Source organism: Neophocaena asiaeorientalis, unplaced genomic scaffold (assembly GCF_003031525.2).
Source record: "Neophocaena asiaeorientalis asiaeorientalis breed wild unplaced genomic scaffold, Neophocaena_asiaeorientalis_V1.1 scaffold400, whole genome shotgun sequence".
Classification (NCBI taxonomy): Eukaryota; Metazoa; Chordata; class Mammalia; order Artiodactyla; family Phocoenidae; genus Neophocaena; species Neophocaena asiaeorientalis.
In genome coordinates, this window is record NW_020175089.1 from 353,784 (window position 1) to 373,317 (window position 19,534).

The 19,534-nt window shown below is 39.2% G+C and overlaps 1 protein-coding gene across 1 annotated transcript in view; it reads right to left on the reverse strand.

The window, feature by feature from the left end:
• PLCB4 (phospholipase C beta 4) overlaps positions 1–19,534 on the reverse strand; it is a 266,535-nt gene that overhangs the window by 149,637 nt on the left and 97,364 nt on the right. Inside the window, exon 2 of the mRNA XM_024764269.1 lies at positions 8,082–8,180. Within this exon, the coding sequence (XP_024620037.1) occupies positions 8,082–8,165 (84 nt within the window). The 5' untranslated portion in view covers positions 8,166–8,180. The remainder of the gene's footprint in view (positions 1–8,081; positions 8,181–19,534) is intronic.

Below are 19,534 nucleotides of genomic sequence, written 5' to 3' on the forward strand. Positions count from 1 at the left end.
TTACTCTCCCTCACCTTCTACATCCACCAGGTTAGAAAATCCTCTAATACATTTCCATCCTCCACCCTTCCTCTTATTTCCCATGTGTCTGAATGACTGTCTATCCAGCCATTCAATCCCTCCTCTACCCTCCCAGACACAACTAATCAGCCAGACCCACTTTCCAGTCATATTCAGACCTCACTCTTTCCTGCTAAAAAATATCCATCGAAGGGTTCCTAGAGCCTTCAGGATCTAGTGCCAATGCTTGGGCTGGAAAGTAAAGCATTTATGGTGGGACACTGCTCATCTCTGCAGCTGCAGCTCCTGCCTTCACCACCTGCCCTCCTACCCCAGACAGACAAGCCATGCCCCCCATCCCACACCCATGCCCTTGCAGGAGCTCGGACTGTCCCCTCATCTTAGCTGTCCTTTGATCCGCTAATGGACTCACCCACCAATACGCAGACCGAAGGGGGCTTGCTCTCTGCGGCCTTCTCGGTCAGTCCCCTGGACCCACTGCCCACCTTGGTCTCCTCACCCCACAAGGGATACAATCTGCCACCTTCCTCATTGCAATGTGACTGTGGGGGGAAAGCAAAGGGGTGAGGGTGGTAGGACATCTGGGGCCACATGCTGAGGGCCTGCAGTATCAAACCAAGACATCTGGATGTAATTTGGTGGACAATAAAGTGATATAACACATTTTTTGTTTTGTTTTAAATGTCCAATTCTAGTAGGGACTGGAGCTTGAAGAAAGCAGGACTCATGGCAAGACAGTGAATAACTGAACTACTTATCCACCAGGCACACGTAGGAATATTGATGGGTTCCTTAGGATAACAACTCAGAAATGGAACTCAATTTAACTCATTTCCCTACTTTCCCTCCTGTCCCTTCCAAATGTGAATCACATTCTTTTTGGTTTTGTGATTGGCTTTAAATAATAGACAGAAGCCTCTATTTCATGCACTGTCAACTAACTATCAACATTTCCTCTCACCGAGAATATTAATCCTCTGGTTTTTCCTCTGTGTCTCCAACTAGCTCTCCTTTCCAAAATCTGTCTGTACCCTTACTTTGCACTGACAAAGTTAATAGATTTTTCATTCTGTTTTGTCAATAGTAATTAAATGTTTTGTCTATCATTAGGTTGACTCTAAACATTGAAAGACTAATAAATATGATCAGAATTGTTATCATTATGACGACTCTGTAAGTATCTTTCACTGTAAATACAAATAATGTGCTACAATTCCACTTTCTACTTTTTGAGCTGGATATCCTAACTCTGTGGGTGCAATTGAGTTTAAATCACCCAAAACTGGGAATGAGATAAAAAGATGGCTATGTATCCTTTCCACGTTATATAGGAACGCTGTCTAGAGACCCACCCAAGGATGATTTATTTCTCTAGAAGAATGCCCCTTTGTTTGACTTATTATTTACTGTAGTTTAGGGCCCAGATTTTCTGAAGTTACAGCCATTTTTTGTTCTGTAAGGGATGCATGTGATTTGTGTCTGGTAGAAAAGACAGCCTCAGGGGTTATGGTTTTACTACCCTCCAGGGCAGTAACCGGTTTTGTATCTAATTAACAAAGCTTGTTGCAGCTTTCCTTTCCTCTTTTCCTCCAGTGCTCTTATAACTAGACTTATCATCCTGCTGGTATCCTCACTGAGGAGCTAAATAAATCTTTCAGTCAAAATACTTTCTATGAGGATGTGTTTTTAGTTTTTTGCAAATTACACTTGTTAAATTATTTGCTTCACCAATGTGCAGCCTGGGGTATGTAGGGTGCCTGGGCCTTTTGGAGCTTCACTGAGTGCCCTACAGTTTGGTTTCAGAGCTACCTTGGAAAGAGGCCAAATTCGGCCTGTCCCACTTGGCCTCACTTCAGCTTTTATCGATGCTGTACTTCCATATTCCTCTGGGATTGGCAGCTACCATAACTGTTTCTGTTTTCCTGGCAGCAGTTGTGAGCATCAAGGGGTTCCGTTTCTGTGTGTGTGCAGGGGAGGGGTTTGGGGATGGTGAGTGGGAGGGGTTAGTAATAAAGACCAAGGCTTCTCCAGAAAAGGACACCAACCCGGCAGCCTGCCTCAGATACAAAATCCCACAGGTGAGGAAAAGGGGCAGCCCAACCCAAGCTGGGATTTGGGATGTGGGGTGGTGGGGGAGGGAAGTCAGCTATAAAACACTCAAATCTCTGCTCTGGCTGCCCCTAAGAAGACGTGGCTGATGAAACTGCAGATCCCAGTTAAGTAAACTGAGAGCTCTTTCTGCGTGCTGGGGAAAGAGGATGGTATTTTAAAATCTGGTTGTAATTTAAGCTAATTGTCTAGAAAACTGTGCTGTCCAATAAGAGAGCCACCAGCCACATGTTGTTATGTAAGCTTTAATTAAAATTAATTAAGATAAAACCTCAGTTCCTCAGTCTCACTGGCCACTTTTGCTGTTGTTGTTGTTTTGTTTGTTTGTTTTCCGAATGCCAAACTGAATGAATTTTGCTAAAGAGAAACTCTTGCACTCTAAGAAAAATAAGTACAGTCTAGATTTTGTGCACAGGTTGGGGAAAAAGCCCTGAGATTACCAACTGTGCATTACAACCCTCTTCACATGTGGTAACAGGCAGCCCAGATACAGACCATGTCCATCACTGCAAAGTTCTGCTGGTGACCACTTCTCTAGAAGGACGACAGACCACTTTTCTTTCAAGGGAGAAAGGTCTTTAAAATTTTTGTGTGTTTAAGTATATCCATTGCCCTTCAAAGTTACGCAAAAGCGGAGGTCTCAGGAGAGTCTGGATGGGAGAGTTTCAGCTAGACAAGGAACCACACTGCTCAGGATGAGAAAGGACCAGAATTTCCCATTTTCCTCCTTGGTTTGAGAGGGAGTTGGTTTTTTGTTTTTTTTTGTTTTTGTTTCTAATTGGAATAAGAGGCAGATGGGAAAAAGGAAAAGGGTGTATTAGAAAAGGATTCTGAGGGAGAGATCAAAAAAGAAAAGAAACAGGAACATGCTTCTTTGTGGAAGAGTGGGGCAAAAAAGAAGGCAATGAGAGAGATACCTGTTGCCCTGCTGACCTCTGAAATTTATTACTCATGATATCTGTTGTCTCCTACTGCATGCCTAATTCTCCTCTGCTGCCACCAAATTTTTAATAAAAGCCTATTTCACACAACATCCTTGTTCCTGAGGTTCAGTGATATAATGGGTTTAGGGAGAGAAATTAGAGCAGGGAACCGTCCTGGGAACAGAGAGGTAAGAAGGCATTGAGGAGCTGAGTGATCACAAGGCAGCTCTAGGCACCTAGGAATTCTAGGAAAGGCTGGGGAGAGCCCTGAATAGCCAGGGGATGGGGTCTTCAGCCCTTTAATAAGGACATGAAAGGCAAGTCAGGATGCCAGTTGAGTTAGAGACATTTGGGCTGCATGGGTTTTAAAAAGCACTGCTGTTTCCCTCCTCTGTGATAGGAAAATGTCTAAAGATTTTTACACCACTTGTTGTACCACTTAGGAAATGAAATATATTTTTCATGTAAGTAACTTAAAAGTCAAGTAAAGTTAGATAAAAACAGCTTTTGAAGTGGCAGGAGAATACAATCAGAGGCTACAATGAAAGGCTGCAGTTCCTGAAATTTTGGGCTACCTCAGAAGAAATCTCTCAGCAGAAATAATAAAATAATGCTTAAATACAGTTGCACTAGTTGCATTTATTGGCAAAATAATACATCTTTTTAAAACAGTGGTTAGTAAATGCCATTTTTTTCTGACCTAGTGAATGCTCACCCACTGATTAAAACACTTCCCTGCCTTCTTTAAACCAATACATGGAACACAATTTAATGTTTACCTGATCCTTCAGACCGTCATGATAATGTTAGTTGCCATATGGTGCTGAAGGCGTTTATGCCCCTTCACAAATGGTCCCTTTGCCGTGGCACTTTTGGGATGATCAGGTTGTGTTTTCTCTAATTCCTGTCCCTCCCACTTGCTGTCAGCTGTCATTTCTCCCTGCTGTTCATGCAAAACACTGTAGAAACAAACCTTCTCTGCTTATATTTGGTGCCTTGAAAATTTTAATGGCCGTGACTCTAAAGAACTAAATCTTACAGAATAGGGAAATACAGTTGAGCCTTGAACAACGTGAGGTTTTAGGGCTGCCAACCCCAGTGCAGTTGAAAATATGAATATAACTTTTACAGTCAACCCTCCGTATCCGTGGTTCTGCATCCGATGATTCAGCCAACTGAGGATTGTGTGGTACTGTGATAGGTATTTACTGAAAAAAATCCATATAAAAGTGGACCATGCAGTTGAAACCTGTGTTATTCAAAGGTCAGCTGTAATAAAAACAACTCGCTACAGCCCCATATGAAACACTATTTGGCTTTCTGGTTTTAAAATTAATAAAGGGAAACCTTACTAAAATGGAGTCAGGAGGCCAGAAGGAGAAGCTCGCACAAGGTACCACTGGACATCAACTATGGGAAGAATTGTCAGTTACAGACCCCAGAGAAGAATCATCAATAGGAAAGAATCATCAATTACAGGCCCCCAAAAGGAAAAGATGTGCATGGCATCTCCCACAAGATACTGACTAGCCCAGCAACTCAGCCCCTGAGTAACCCACCAGCTCTCTGAACTCACACTTTCCTCCAATGGATTTTTGTTCAAAACAATCCCTCCTGACTTCCTCCTTTTTCTCTCTGCAAAAATATTCCCCTCCTCTGTTCTATGAACTTGTCTATGGCTTTTGCTATAGCTTGCTTGTCCTGAATTGCAACTCCTCTGCTATTCCTAAATAAACCCATTTTTGCTGATAAAATAACTTTTATTTTTAAGGTCAACACCAGTTTGATATGTTTTATGAAGAGGCATTATTTACTTTATGAAGCTGAAAATTTTTCGCTTATAATCCTAGTAAAATAGCACTTAAGAAAGTTGAAAGCTTAGCGAGATTGTATTTAATACTTGTTAAGATTTCTTTCCTAGCTTTACCTCATTTTCAGAGGAACCTGGAAGAAAAGTAAATGCCTTTAGAAGTGCAATTCATCAGTATTTTCTAAATATAAGTGAGTTATGATGATTAATAACCAAAAAAATCATGAGAAATAAAAATGATTCAATGATGATAAACTTCTAGTTCATCAAATCACATTTCACTTTATCAAAAAATAGTACTCTTTCTCTAACTGGTTTCTGCTTATATGACAGCAGAAGAGATACTCAGCCAGTGATTACATTTAATCTCTTCAAAATGACCTTCTCTGAGGAACTGGAAGCCAGGAAGTATTTTTTAATTATCCTATAGATTTCCAGAGCCTGGGAAACTGCCTCAGAAAACCGCAAATCTTTTGGGATACTCTAGCAGATTCAGGGAGAGATGTCACTTGCCAGCTTATAATGAAGGGCAATGGCCATCATCATGGTGGCGCTGGTACTCAACCTAGACCTGACTTACCTGGGAGAAAAGGCTTGGAAATGCCTCTAAGTTAGCCCTTGGCCTTCTTGCCAATTTGTGTAAAGTGGACAAAAGTAGTCAAGTGCACTTAATTGCATTCGGCTTGAACTCTCAAATTGTTGATATTGATAATTTTTAATTTAAAAGATGAAAATTAGATATGATTTACTCTAATATTTTGAATGTGTTGAAGTACAGCTTTCCACACAGGTCTCAAGGACCTCTCACCATTTCAATTATCAAGAAAATGAACAAACTATAATAAAACCAAACTTAGTTGGAATCAATTGTATCTAAAATCCCCCCCCTTTTTTTAACAACATCTTTATTTGAGTATAATTGCTTTACTATGGTGTGTTAGTTTCTGTTTTATAACAAGGTGAATCAGTTATACATATATCCCCATATCTCCTCTCTCTTGCGTCTCGCTCCCATCCTCTCTATCCCACCCCTCTAGGTGGTCACAAAGCACCAAGCTGATCTCCCTGTGCTATGTGGCTGCTTCCCACTAGCTATCTATTTACATTTGGTAGTGTATATATGTCCATGCCACTCTCTCACTTCATCCCAGCTTACCCTTCCCCCTCCCTCTGTCCTCAATTCCATTCTCTATGTCTGCGTCTTTATTCCTGTCCTCCCCCTAGCTTCTTCAGAACCATTTTTTTTATTCCATATATATGTGTTAGCATATGGTATTTATTTTTCTCTTTCTGATTTACTTCACTCTGTATGACAGAATCTAGGTCCATCCACCTCACTACAAATAACTCAATTTTGTTTCTTTTTATGGCTGAGTAATATTCCATTGTATATATGTGCCACATCTTCTTTATCCATTCATCTGTCAATGGACACTTAGGTTGCTTCCATGTCCTTTAAAATCCCCTTTGATACTAGATATTTACAGTGAATTTGGCAATTGTAGGCATTCTGCTAGTCCCTGGAGAGAAAAAGATAAGTAAAATATGGTCCTTGACCTCAAGAAACTCAGAGTATACTAGGGAAGACAAAAACATTAAATGAAATGTGAGTGCAGTGTAGTATGTGCAAGGGTAGTTTAGTGGTAGCACAAAGGAGTGATCAATTCTTATCAAATGGGTCAAGGGAGATATCAAAGAGTAAAGATTTCTCATCTGGGTTCTGAAGGATAAATAGGAGTTTTCCAGTCAAACAAGGAGGGATAAGTGTCTTTCAGGAAAAGGTAACAGTAAGCACAAAACATGAAATAGAATAGTTTATTGGGGGAATTTTAAGCATATTCTTAGGGTTAAAGCAGAGAGTGTTTGTAGAAAATTGGTTGGAAATGAGGCTGTAGAATTAGGCAGGAGCCAAATTATGGAAGACCTTGTATTTCATTCTGATGAGTCATCTTTATCCTATAAAAGGGAGTCATGGAAGCATTTTAAATAGAGGAAGAAGAGGTTCTGATTTGTATTTTCAAGATTACTCTATGATGACAACTATGGAAGAGGAAAAACAATTAGAAAAAAGACTAGAAGAAAACCGCAAAAGAGTTAACAGTGGTTGCCTCCAGGTGGTAGAAAATTGTTTTGTTTCTTCTTATAGCAGAATGCTGTTCTTTCAGGGAAGCAATAAAGTTTCAGTAGCATAGATAGCTGTCACCACAATACTTTAATTCAATATGAAGAATACTAACTACATTTGGGTCCATCCTTTGCCTTTCTCAATTCTGTTTACACAAAACAACTATGGTATAAATCTAGAGAGTATTATGGTACATATTTTGGAAAAAACAAGTCAACCAGTTAATGAGTTGTGTCAACCCACAGACCTCACGAAAAGGCCTGATGATCTGAACCCCTGGGAGGCCACCACAATGAGCCACATACATTCCACTGATTTTGAAGGGAACCAACTCTGACTCTGCATGAAGTCTGAACAAGTTTTGCATCTTACTTCGCCTTAGAGGCAACAGAGTATCATCACACACCCCTCCACAAGTCATCTCAAATTCAAGTAAACTCTAAGGAAAACAACATGTTAACAATGCAAAGGAGGCTTCCACTCTCCATCCTAAACCTTCTGAACAGACTGGTGGCCCCAAGCCCCTGGTTTCTAGAAAGCCTGGAGCCATCACTACCTTGCAAGGGCACAAGCAATAAATAATAGAAGCAGAGGCACGCAAAGCTTTGGTCAAGCTGATGTGTATAAATGAGACGAGCAATGCACGTGGCCAGCACAAAGTCCAATCACTACTACATTTATGACAAATAGAAAGTGTTATGAGGAAAGCCTGACTAAAGCACTTCGTTAAGCACTCCGTGAAACTCATCTGTAAAACAAGCATAATAATGGCAACAATCTTATAAGGTTATTATAAGGAATTGAACAAATAATACACAGGAAGTGCTTAGAAAGTTGTCTGGCACACAGTAAGCACATAATAATTTATAGTATCAACATTATTATTATATCTGGCACAGGGAGAGTGCTCAGTAAATTATAGTATCATTATCATTATTATTATATCTCATAACTTTCACTCTTTCCAACTATTCCAACTTATAAATCTCCAGGATATTCTTACTTATATCAAAGACTATTTACTCAATACTGTGATTAAAATGAAATAATTATAAGAATGTTTGGAGAGAAATGGTTAATAATGCTTCTTTACCTCTTCATATCTGTCAAAAACTGCTCCTTCTTGCAAAAACGAAGGAACTTCCTTCTGCCAATTAAATTCATAAGGTTTGGCCATGATTATATTTAAGACCTGAAAATGAAAAAGGGTATCTCATTAGTGAACACAATTAAAAAACAAGTGAAAATCAAAGGTTAATCATTTGATATTTACGTGTTTGCAAAAGCTTTTCTTCATACACATGGACTAAGTCCATAAATTGTCTTTTTTTTTTTCCTTCTTCCCTTCATCTGACCCTGAATTCCCTTCTCCTGGTTGTTTGGTGATCATTTGGTGATTGTTTGGGAAGCTTCCCCCTTCCTCTTCAAATCCTATAAAATAATTGTGTATGTATAAAATCTGATGTCATCAGATAAAAGAAAGAAACCACACACCTAAACCTACATACAGCAGAGGACTGCTGCAAGGAGCGAGAGGTTCTACAAGCCTCCACTACAAGGTGAACTCACGGCCAGGGGGAGTTGACAGGTGATGGGGTTGTAGAATCAAGTAGGAGTAGCTGTAATTTTTATTTCTCTTGGTCCTGTCTTTAGCCCTCTCTCACCCCCTCCTCCCTTGGGCCATGCAGTGAACAACAGAATGTCTGCTTTGTAGCATAGGCAGTGAGTATGACATTGAAGGGAGACTGGCATTGTCCAGAGTGGCTGCCTACACTTAGGAAGAACTGGATGTTCCTTTTACCCACCCTTCTTAGCATCCTGCACCATGGTGTGCATGCAATAGCTATAAACAGGGCATCTTAAATGAAAAGGATCACCAATAAGAATCACCAAATATTTGAGCAATGCAAAGAACATGGAAGGCAGACACCAAACACAGTAAATAGAAGAACTTACACCCAAGAAAGCAGAGTTAACAGGACAAACAGAATCTGACTTTGACTTAAGGATGGCTGATATCCTCAGAGGGAGGAAAGAGAGCATTCTCTTCCCCAAACACAATTAACTACAGATTCTAGAAATTTTAAAAAGATTGTTGTAGTCAAACTCCTAATAAATAGGTGACCTGCACTGTAAAGAGAATTCATATGAAGTGCTGAGCCAAGGAATTATCACAGAATGCAACACAAAAAGAAACAGAAAGCATGACTGAAAAATTAAGAGAGATGGAAAATGGAAACAGAAGATTCAAAAACCACCTTATAGAAGGATGTCTTCTATTAGAAGGAGAGAAAGTAAAGCCAATGGAAAAATGGGAACAATTAAAGGAATAGTAGAAAAACATTTCTGAAATCTGAAGATTTGTGCTCTCAGTGTGAAAAAATCCAGTGATGCAGTAGGTATAAATGGGGGAAAAAGATACACACACCTAAACATTCCTTGAGGTGACTAAGAACAAGCAATATGAAGAGAAGTTATGAAATTCCTCAGAGATGCATAGAGAGAAGACAATTTAGAATTGAATGGCAATCAGCATGGAATCAGGCACACCATCAGAGTATTACACATGAGAAGACAGCAGAGCAATAACTGCAAAGTTTTGAGGGAAAGTAACTGTGGACTAGAAACTCTGTGACCAATGGAATAATGGTTTAATTGTTAGGAGAAGATATATTTACAGACTTTCAAGGTATCAAAAGGGTTTAATAACCTACTCTGAAAGAGTTAATGTATTATATATTTTGTCAAGAAGAAAAAGAAATATAGAAAAATAAGAGATATGGGAAGTAAGGCTGGCAGGAAGGAAGGGGAAAGGAAGGAGAAAGGAAGGAAGAAAGAAGGGAAGAAAGAAAGAAGAAAAAAGTTTAAAAAAGACAAATTTTACTCTTAAGTCTTATGTATTATACAAAAAGAAGAAGATATAGAAATTACAACCTAGCATCCAAATTCCAGATTATATCAACACAGGTAGGTGCTGGAGGGAAGGAAATATGGAACAAAGGGAGGTAAAAAAACATTTTAGGGAGTGCAATATAGGTAGTTAAAACTCTAGATATTGGCAGAAAAATAGAAGATCAATTATGAGTGTTAAAAATTTAAGAATTTTCCTAATAGAAAATTTTAAATGGAAAGTATAACTTGCAAATAAATGAGGGAAAAAATAGAATGAAGAAATGTGAGCCTCCTTTAAAAAGGAAACAGATAAAAGATGTGGGAAGGGAGGGGGAAAAAAGAAGAACACACAATAACTGGAAAACACAAAGTAAAATGACAATGTATTTACTAACTGTAATAAATATGATTTGGCTAAATCCATTTATAAAAGACAGAGGCTTTCAAATTAGGTAACATTATAGTTGTTTACCAGAAATATTTATAAAATAAAAATTATATAGGAAGTTTGAAAATGAAGGGATGAAAAGAAGATATAATAGGCACATGCTGGGAAAGGACCAGATGTAACACTAATAATGTTAGACAAAATAGACTTCAAGGAAAAAAAGCAAGAGACAGTGATAAGTCATATTAAGAGAAGGGGTGATCAAAGTTTCTCAAGTCATTAACATTAGATATGTGACCACACAGCATCAAAACATAGATTGAAAAACTGAAAATACAAAGAGAAACAGGCAAAGTCACAAACATATTAGGAGATAATGATTCTCAGAAATTAATGGAAGAATATTGAGGATTTGAAAATCATACAAATTTAACCAAAACAATTTAAATGACTCAAGTTAACATAATTTAAATATATTACTTAATGAGTTTAGCCCCCCCCACACACATATATCTTTCCTTCATTCTCTCTTTGTACCCGGCTTCCCCAAACACATATAACAATCTCAAAATCTGATCATGATTAGGCCACAGAGAAAATCTCAGTACTTTTCAAGAGTCAGAAATTACAGTGGCCATGCTTACTGACCATGACTAGGCCAACTTATAAATTAATAACAGAGTGTGTAAAACCTACACACATAGGAATTAAACATAAACATACATACTTCTAAATAATTCTTGATTTGAGCAGAATAGTCAAAGCAGAAATTATAAACTTCTTAGAAATGAAAGATGGGAGTACTATATATACATTAAAACCTAACCCCAAATAATAAAACAATGACTGGTAAAAGTTAATTATTTTCTGAATATGCATATATTAGACAAAATTTGGCAGGTATGGGGAGAGAGACAGAGTGAGAGTTGGGGTAGGAAGGAGGATGAGGAAGAACCGTAAACTCACAATATCCATGATGAAAGGTGGAGTGTAAATACAGAGAGAAGGTGAACACCGTAAGAGATACTATGTATAACTTTAACCAAAATATTTGAAAACTTAAAGTGGATGTTTTTCAAAGTTAAAATAAATTTGGCTCAACAGATGAGCAGAACGCTTAAACAGACCAGTAATCTTGGGAGAAATTGAAAAAATAGTAAAAGATTAGGCCCAGATGATTTTACAGGTGAGTTCTACCAAATCTTCTAGGAAAAGGTAAATCCTGTGTACCTACATTTTTCTAGGACATAAAAAAATAAAATAAAATAATAAAATAAAGCTACTACCCAACTCATTTCACAAGTGTCTTGTCAGACTCTGACAATGACACCACAAAGGGTTAATAAGAAACCAACCAACCAACCAACCCTAGAGCTTATTCTCACAGAGAAAAACCTCTGCTAAAATATAAACCAATCTATTCCAGAAAGTTCTGAAAGAATAATTTGGGATGTTTCCACACTGAAAACAATCAATGTGATTCACTAAGGAGCAAAGTCTAATACATGTACACATTACAAGGTGATGTGAAGCTGAACGTGAAAAGTTTCTAACACATACCATTAAATGAAAACCACGTTTTTGCAGCAAGCCATGTAGTAATATGGAATAGGAACAGTGTGACACCATTTACCTAAATACACAGCCACAGAATGACATGAACTGTGTAGTAAACACACACACACACAAGGCAAAACTATATATTTTTCTAGGTAAATATTCATGCATATAAATACATTATTAAAAAGTTTGGAAAGAACCTTGCAAATTTATGACTCTGCTTACTTCTGGGGAGGGAACAAAGCTTGGGGCTGAAAGTCAAGATATCTTTCATGTTATCTCTGTCCTGGACTTTTTTATTATGGGAATATATTCCTGCATTCATGTGCTGCTTGTGTAAATAAAAAATAATGCAAATTTCAAAAAGGAAAAAAAGAAGTTGAAATCACACAGATAGGCAGACGCATGAATCTTTAGTCCCAAATAATTTAAAGCAGACGAAGAGCACATTAGGTCACGTTTCAAGATAGTTTCTTCACAATGGCAGCCACTGGTGTTTGAAGGAGGAACTCATCCAATATTTACTACTGACCAGGCTAAAAACTGATCAAAGCATGAAGGGCATTCTAACCAGCCCAGACTGAGGCAGGAAGCAGCACTCTATTCATCAGTACCAAGGCCTCCCATGGAAAGCCAAGGCAGACAAGCCATGCCAGTGGGAGAAGAGAGTCCATCTGTGAGTAGGCTGGTCCATGTCTCAGTCTCCCACAATGGCTGTGACTGGGTCTCTCTTCCTCTCTCTCTCTGCTTCTCTGTTCCTCTTCATCTGCCTCTCTCTGTGTCTTTCCATGCCCATTTCTCAGTGTCCACAAACACAGCCCCTCCACCCCAGGCAGTGTCAAAGCAAGCTTCTAGTGCAGTGATGTGCATTTCTGCCTTCTATGTCATAAAACAGATCTGCAGAGAAAAAAGGACCTGCAGACCCGCCTCAGGCTATCATGGACGTGTTGTTCAGTGACCTATAATAAGGTGAGTCAACTACAGGCACCTAAGTGTTAGCATTAAAGAAGGATGAAGAAACAACACGGTGGCTTCCCCGGTGGGCCACATAAAGTCCTCTCCTCTGCAGGACTTTATGTGTTCTATGATCTTTCCACTCCTGCCAACCATCCCTTTCAATATTTCCTGTGGTTTTATTGTAAAGGGAATAGCAACAAGGGGCTTGCAATATGAAATGCTCACACCAAAAATGAAATTAAAAGACAGCTTACATCAACTTGTATCATCTTTCATTGGCTTAACTCCGGTTCTCCCAGGATCAAAAGGACACACGGCAGACGTCCTCAGTACATGATGTTTCTCCGATTTCACTACTATCCTTACTACTAAAATATTCATGTCTCCCTTGGGTACCAATTTCATCATAATGGTCTAATTATGTGAAGGATGTTTGTGGGAGCTAATGCAAAGTGGAGGGTAATTGTGACCTTAATCTCTAAAATGGTTGACAGTGGAGGTAGGAGCTCATCTCACTGCTTACTTTTCCTGAGCTTTGGATTTCTGAACAAGTTAGACGGCATTTCAGAAAAATGACATTGGAGTATCCTGAATTTTCCCAGTTTTAAACAGGATTTGGGGGGAGGGGGACTGCTCCTTGAATTGTCTCAGAAATACTTCCTCAGGTCTGGCATTAGGGGCAGCGACTGGCTTATTTTATGTAGATGGTACAACTATGACCTGCAGACCAGAAAACATTGGCCCAGCCAGTCATGTTTAATAGCAGTTTGATCCAGGTAATTGATTATTAAACAGGAATAAATGAGGTATGTGTCACAATCCAACTGACTCCAGAAAAAGTTAAAAGGACAAACAGTTACTTCTTTTAAAAGTCAGGGAGCGGGGAACTGGCCACTCTGTTTGCAATGATCTCAAAGCTCCACCCACAGCTAACTGGTAAAAAACCAAAAAACAAACAAAAAACAAAACGCTTTCACTTCCATGGCAAAGGCTCCTCTCCTCAAATTCTCTGGCTGGCCTTCTAAGGTCTCATTTACAGATTACAAGATACTTCATGGTTCAGTTGTCTCCTGGAAGAACATTACCTCACCCCACAGAGCCCACAGGAAAGTGTCCTTCTTAAGGAACACGGGAAGTAAAGGAGAATTTACACAAAGAATGGATATAGAACTCGGTACTTTTTCCAGAGTAAACACCTTGAGTGACTACTGGAGGGAGGCCAGTGGGCTTTTAAATAGTCTCCTTGTTTCTAAATGCTTATGCAACTGAAATGGATTAGCTGTTACATTGGCTACAGAGGAAAAACTCCCAGGGTTGCAGGGAGGGGACAAGAAAGAGAGAGGGAGTCCCTAGAAGACCTCATTTCAGAACAAGTGGCAAAAAGCTCCTTCTAAAGATGATGAGGGACCAAAAGCGTTAGTGGGGAGGACCACCAGGGAGCTCAGGTCAGCTGTGGGGATCCAAATACTCAAGGAGGATGTGCCCATCAGCCAAGAAGATGGCTTTCCATCCACTCACCCATTCAGTTGGGGTGAACCGAGGAAGGGCAGCTCTTTGTTTGCTGGTCTGCTCTGTCCCTCATCTTTAAATCTGCTGTCTAGAAGGTGGTCTTCAAAGCTTACCAGACTACCTATCCCAGATATGCTAGCTCAATTATGGAGTCAACTCTTCTCCCCAGGCCAGTTGGGTCAAAACTTCGGCAAATAATTTTTTGTCTCTGGACCTATGCCTCATGTTCTGGTAGAGAGCAGACAGAGAGATGTACGTGAGATCAGGTATATTTAAGGTCCTGGGTATTGCAGGCTGAATCACATCCCCCAAAAGATACCTATATCCTAATATCTGAAACCTATAGGCATTACCTTATATAGCAAAAAAGGACTTTGCAGATGTGATTAAGTTAAGGATCTTGAAGATGGGGAGATTCTCTTAGATCTTCCCAGGGTGTCCTAAATGCTATCACAAGTGTCCTTGTAAAAGGGAGGCGGGGAGATTTGACACAGACGAAAGGGGAGGCAATGTGACCACTGAGGCAGAGATTGGAGTGATGCAGCCACAAGTCAAGGAGTGTTGGCAGTCACCAGAAGCTGGAAGAGGCAAGACATGGGTTCTTCCCTCCAGCTTGGAGGACGTGTGGTCTTGCAGACACCTTGATTTCAGACTTCTGGCCTCCAGAACTATGAGAGAATAAACTTCTGTTGCTTTCAGCCACTAGTTTGTGGTAACTTTTTTAACAGCAGCTCAAGGAAACAAATACAGTGGGCCCTCTGAAGCTGGGCATAGCAAGTTGCCAAATCAATCTGAAAAGGAGAAAGGACAGCTCTGCCTTGAGGGATAGGCATTCAACATGTGTTTGTTCAACTGAATCAAAGAAAGACAGAAAGAAAAGTAGAATAGAATTTCATCTAGAAATGAACTCAGATAACTCCTGTCCTTCTATTCCAATGCCCCTTTGAAAAGTAATTTCTACAGTATATCTTTCCCCTGGATCCAAATGCCATTTAACAATTTTGCACCTCAGCAATAAATACGAACTTTAAATAAACCCTGCAGCTTCCCCCAAGCCAACCAAGACATTCTCCACTTTTTGTTTCTATTTGTGAACAAATGAATTCGTCTGAAAAAGCATTTGCTTCCACTTGATAACATACAGCTTTCAAGTAAACAAACAGGCACCATGGCTCAGTTATGGATTTTCTTAAGTGAAACTTTTACCTTCCACCTTACAACAAAAAAGTTCCATAAAGAATTAATCCCTTCCCTATCCAACCATATAATTCCCATTAAACCAAATAACCCATGGCCTTAAATGACCCCATGTTGAGAACAACCAACATTGTTTCCCAGAACACAGAGAGTTGGGATAAAAATTCCACTGACAAAAAAGTCAATTAGTTGACTCCATCAAGCACATTTCAACGTCCTGCTCCTCAATCTTTAAATAAGGTAATCCTTATATTTCTAGAAACAGAAGTACAGCTACAGCAGATCATCTAGAGCCTTTAAATAAATGGCTTTACTTCCAGTAAGAATTTAATTTGACACTGATATATTGCATCATTAATGACAACTTCTCCACTTGCTAAAAATAACTCCATTTTTATCAAGCCATTAAATAACCTTTTTAAAAAGCATATAAAGGGTGCAGGACTAAGAAAATGATAATAGGCAATGTGCAGGGTTGGAGGTAAGGGCATTCTTGTATAGTTTGATGAAAAAGAATTTTGCAATACATTTCTATAGCCTTGAAAATGTATACAAAATCTATGTACAAAGATACTTTCTCACTGCTGTGCTGTTTATGGGGAATAGCACTGCTGTGCTATTTAAGTCATCTTTATATGAACAACAGTAAGCAACTGGTTACATATATGATAGTATTTAAATATTCTGTGCCCATTAAAAATAATGCTTTCAATGAATAGTTCTTTGCTGAACAAGAGCAAATTTAGAATAGTTTCTAAAAATATTCACAACTCTTGGCAAGCAAATACAAATGTTCTCGATATATTATTAAGCAAGTAAAAAAGCTGGTTACAAAATTGTTTGCAAGTATGATCCAAATTTTTATGTGTTATGTACACATTCCTTACACACACACAAACACACACACACACTTTTTAATAGAGGAAAAAGACAAGAAAAATATAAACCAAAATATTGTACAAACAGTAGTTACATTGTGGTGACATAATTTTAGGTGATTTTTATTTTTTTAATACTTTCTGTATTTACAGTGACTATAATTTTTATATTCAAGAAAAATGTTGTTGAAAGTAAAGAGAAGATGACATTAAAATTATTTTTTTCACATAAATCAATTTCTATGTCCACGTTTTCCACCAGAATTCCTGGCAAGAACAAATACCAGGATGAGACTAATACATAAAGCTCTAAAATGTTCTTTTCCTCTCAAGATTTAAAATCTTGACTGTACATCAGGAGCCTCACACACACCAGTTATAACTGATTCTTAGGAAGGAATTACTTAATAATACTGCCAAAACCTTGGGTATTAACTCTGAAACTTCTAGTATACTTATATTTAGAAATAAAACAGATTATGGTGGTGCTGGATTTAGTCTTTAAGGAATTCTGAACTAAAGAAACCTAAGGCCTTTGCCATGATTCATCTATTAAATTCATAATAAATACATAATAAGTATATTTATTTATTAATAAAGCACCACTTGATTCAAAATAATTTCCTGGAATTTATAAAAGACACAAATTAAATAGGAATAAAATTAAAACAACAAACATCTACTCTTTGACTCTGTCTCCCCTGGCCAATATTAATCATACTTAAGAGGTAAACATAATATTCTAAAAACTTAATCATTACAAAATAGATGAATAAAAATAGTAAAATGATTTCCCTTTATAAATTTATTAGGTATAATTATGATTATATTACAGGGTTCATTATATCAGAATTTTATAAAACATGTCTAAAAGATGCTTGATTATCCGGGATATTTAGGATCAGCTTCATTTGAAGATACTGAACAACTGTTAACATATAATTCAGTCTGTAATGACCAGTTTTTAAAGAAATTAGAATATGATGAAGTATATAGTTTCCCAAGAAAAGAACTGATTTATTTCAAAACAGTGTTTGGCTGTTCGTGTCTGCCTGCAGCAATTCCCTTGGAAATGACTTGTGGGTATACATGCCAGCCTTCCAAGATCCTCTTGAACAAGTTAAGTGGCAGAAATTGTGTTAAAAGTAATTGTCTATGACTATGGTTCTCTGACCTGATAGTGCCTTGCTATTCCCCTCTTCCCTCTCAGTTAAGTTTCTCTGAAGGACTCAGGTAGAGACCCGGGTTTAGGGACCAATATTGTTGAAGAAGGATTCCATGTCAAACGTTCAGAGCAGCAAGTATGAAGCCTTCTGAGGTTCCATTTCCTCAATACTTAGTAAGTCCTTGGCTTAACAGTATTATGGGGAGAGACCTTCAAGATGGTGGAAGAGTAACATGTGGAGATCACCTTCCTCCCCAGAAATACATCAGAAATACATCTACATGTGGAAGAACTCCTGCAGAACACCTACTGAATGCTGGCAGAAGACCTCAGACCTCCCAAAAGGCACGTACCTGGGTAGGGCAAAAGAAAAAAGAAAAAACAGAGACAAAAGAATAGGGACGGGACCTGCACCTCTGGGAGGGAGCTGTGAAGGAGGCAAAGTTTCCACACAGTAGGAAGCCCCTTCACTGGTGGAGATGGCAGGGTGGGGACCGGGCGGGGGGGAAGCTTCAGAGCCACGGGGGAGAGGGCAGCAACAGGGGTGCAGAGGGCAAAGCGGAGAGATTCCTGCACAGAGGAACGGTGCTGACCAGCACTCACCAGCCCGAGAGGCTTGTCTGCTCACCTGCTGGGGCGGGTGGGGGTTGGAAGCTGAGGCTCCAGCTTCGGAGGTCAGACCCCAGGGACAGGACTGGGGTTGGCTGCGTGAACACAGCCTGAAGGGGGCTGGTGCGCCACAGCTAGCCAGGAGGGAGTCCAGGAAAAAGTCTGGACCTGCCTAAGAGGCAAGAGACCATTGTTTCACGGTGCCTGAGGAGAGAGGATTCAGAGCACTGCCTAAACGAGCTCCAGAGTTGGGAGTGAGCCGCGGCTAACAGCGTGGACATCAGAGACGGGCATGAGACGCTAAAACTGCTGCTGCAGCCACCAAGAAGCCTGTGTGCAAGCACAGGTCACTATCCACACCTCTCCTCCCGGGAGCCTGTGCAGCCCACCACTGCCAGGGTCCTGTGATACAGGGACAACTTCCCTGGGAGAACACACGGCACCCCTCAGGCTGCTGCAAGTTTACGCCGGCCTCTGCCACTGCACGCTCGCCCCACATTGTGTACCCCTCCCTCTTCCAAACCTGAGTGAGCCAGAGCCCTTTAATCAGCTGCTAATTTAACCCTGTCCTGTCTGAGCGAAGAACAGACGCCCTCAGGCAACCTACAGGCAGAGGTGGGGCCAAATCCAAAGATGAACGAACCCCAGGAGCTGTGCGAACAAAGAAGAGAAAGGGAAATCTCTCCCAGCAGCCTCAGGAGCAGCGGATTAAATCTCCACAATCAACTTGATGTACCTTGCAACTGTGGAATACCTGAATAGACAATGCATAATCCCAAAATTGAGGCAGTGGCTTTGGGAGCAATAATATATATATAATTTTTTTTTTCCTTTTTCTCTTTTTGTTAGTGTGTATTTGTATGCTTCTTTGTGTGATTTTGTCTGTATAGCTTTGCTTTCACATTTGTCCTAGGGTTCTGTCTGTCCGTGTTTTTTGTTTGTTTTTTTTTTAGTAATTAGCACTTCTTATCATTGGTGGATTTGTTTTTTGGTTTGGTTGCTCTCTTCGTTCTTTCTTTCTTTCTTTCTTTTTCTTGTTTTATTACTTTTAATTTTTAATAATAATTGTTTATTTTTTATTTTAATAACTTTATTTTATTTATTTATTTTCATTTCAGGAAAAAATCTGTAAAAAATACAAATACATGCAGGCTAAACAATACATAACTTAGTAACCAAGAGGCCACTGAAGAAATAAAAGAAATAAAAAATACCCAGAAACAAATGACAATGAAAGCACAACGACCCAAAACCTATGGGATGCAGCAAAACCAGTTCTAGGAGGGAAGTTTATAGCAATACAATCCTACCTCAAGAAAAAAGAAACATCTCAAATAAACAACCAACCCTTCCCCCTAAAGCAATTTGAGAAAGAAGAACAAAAAAACCCC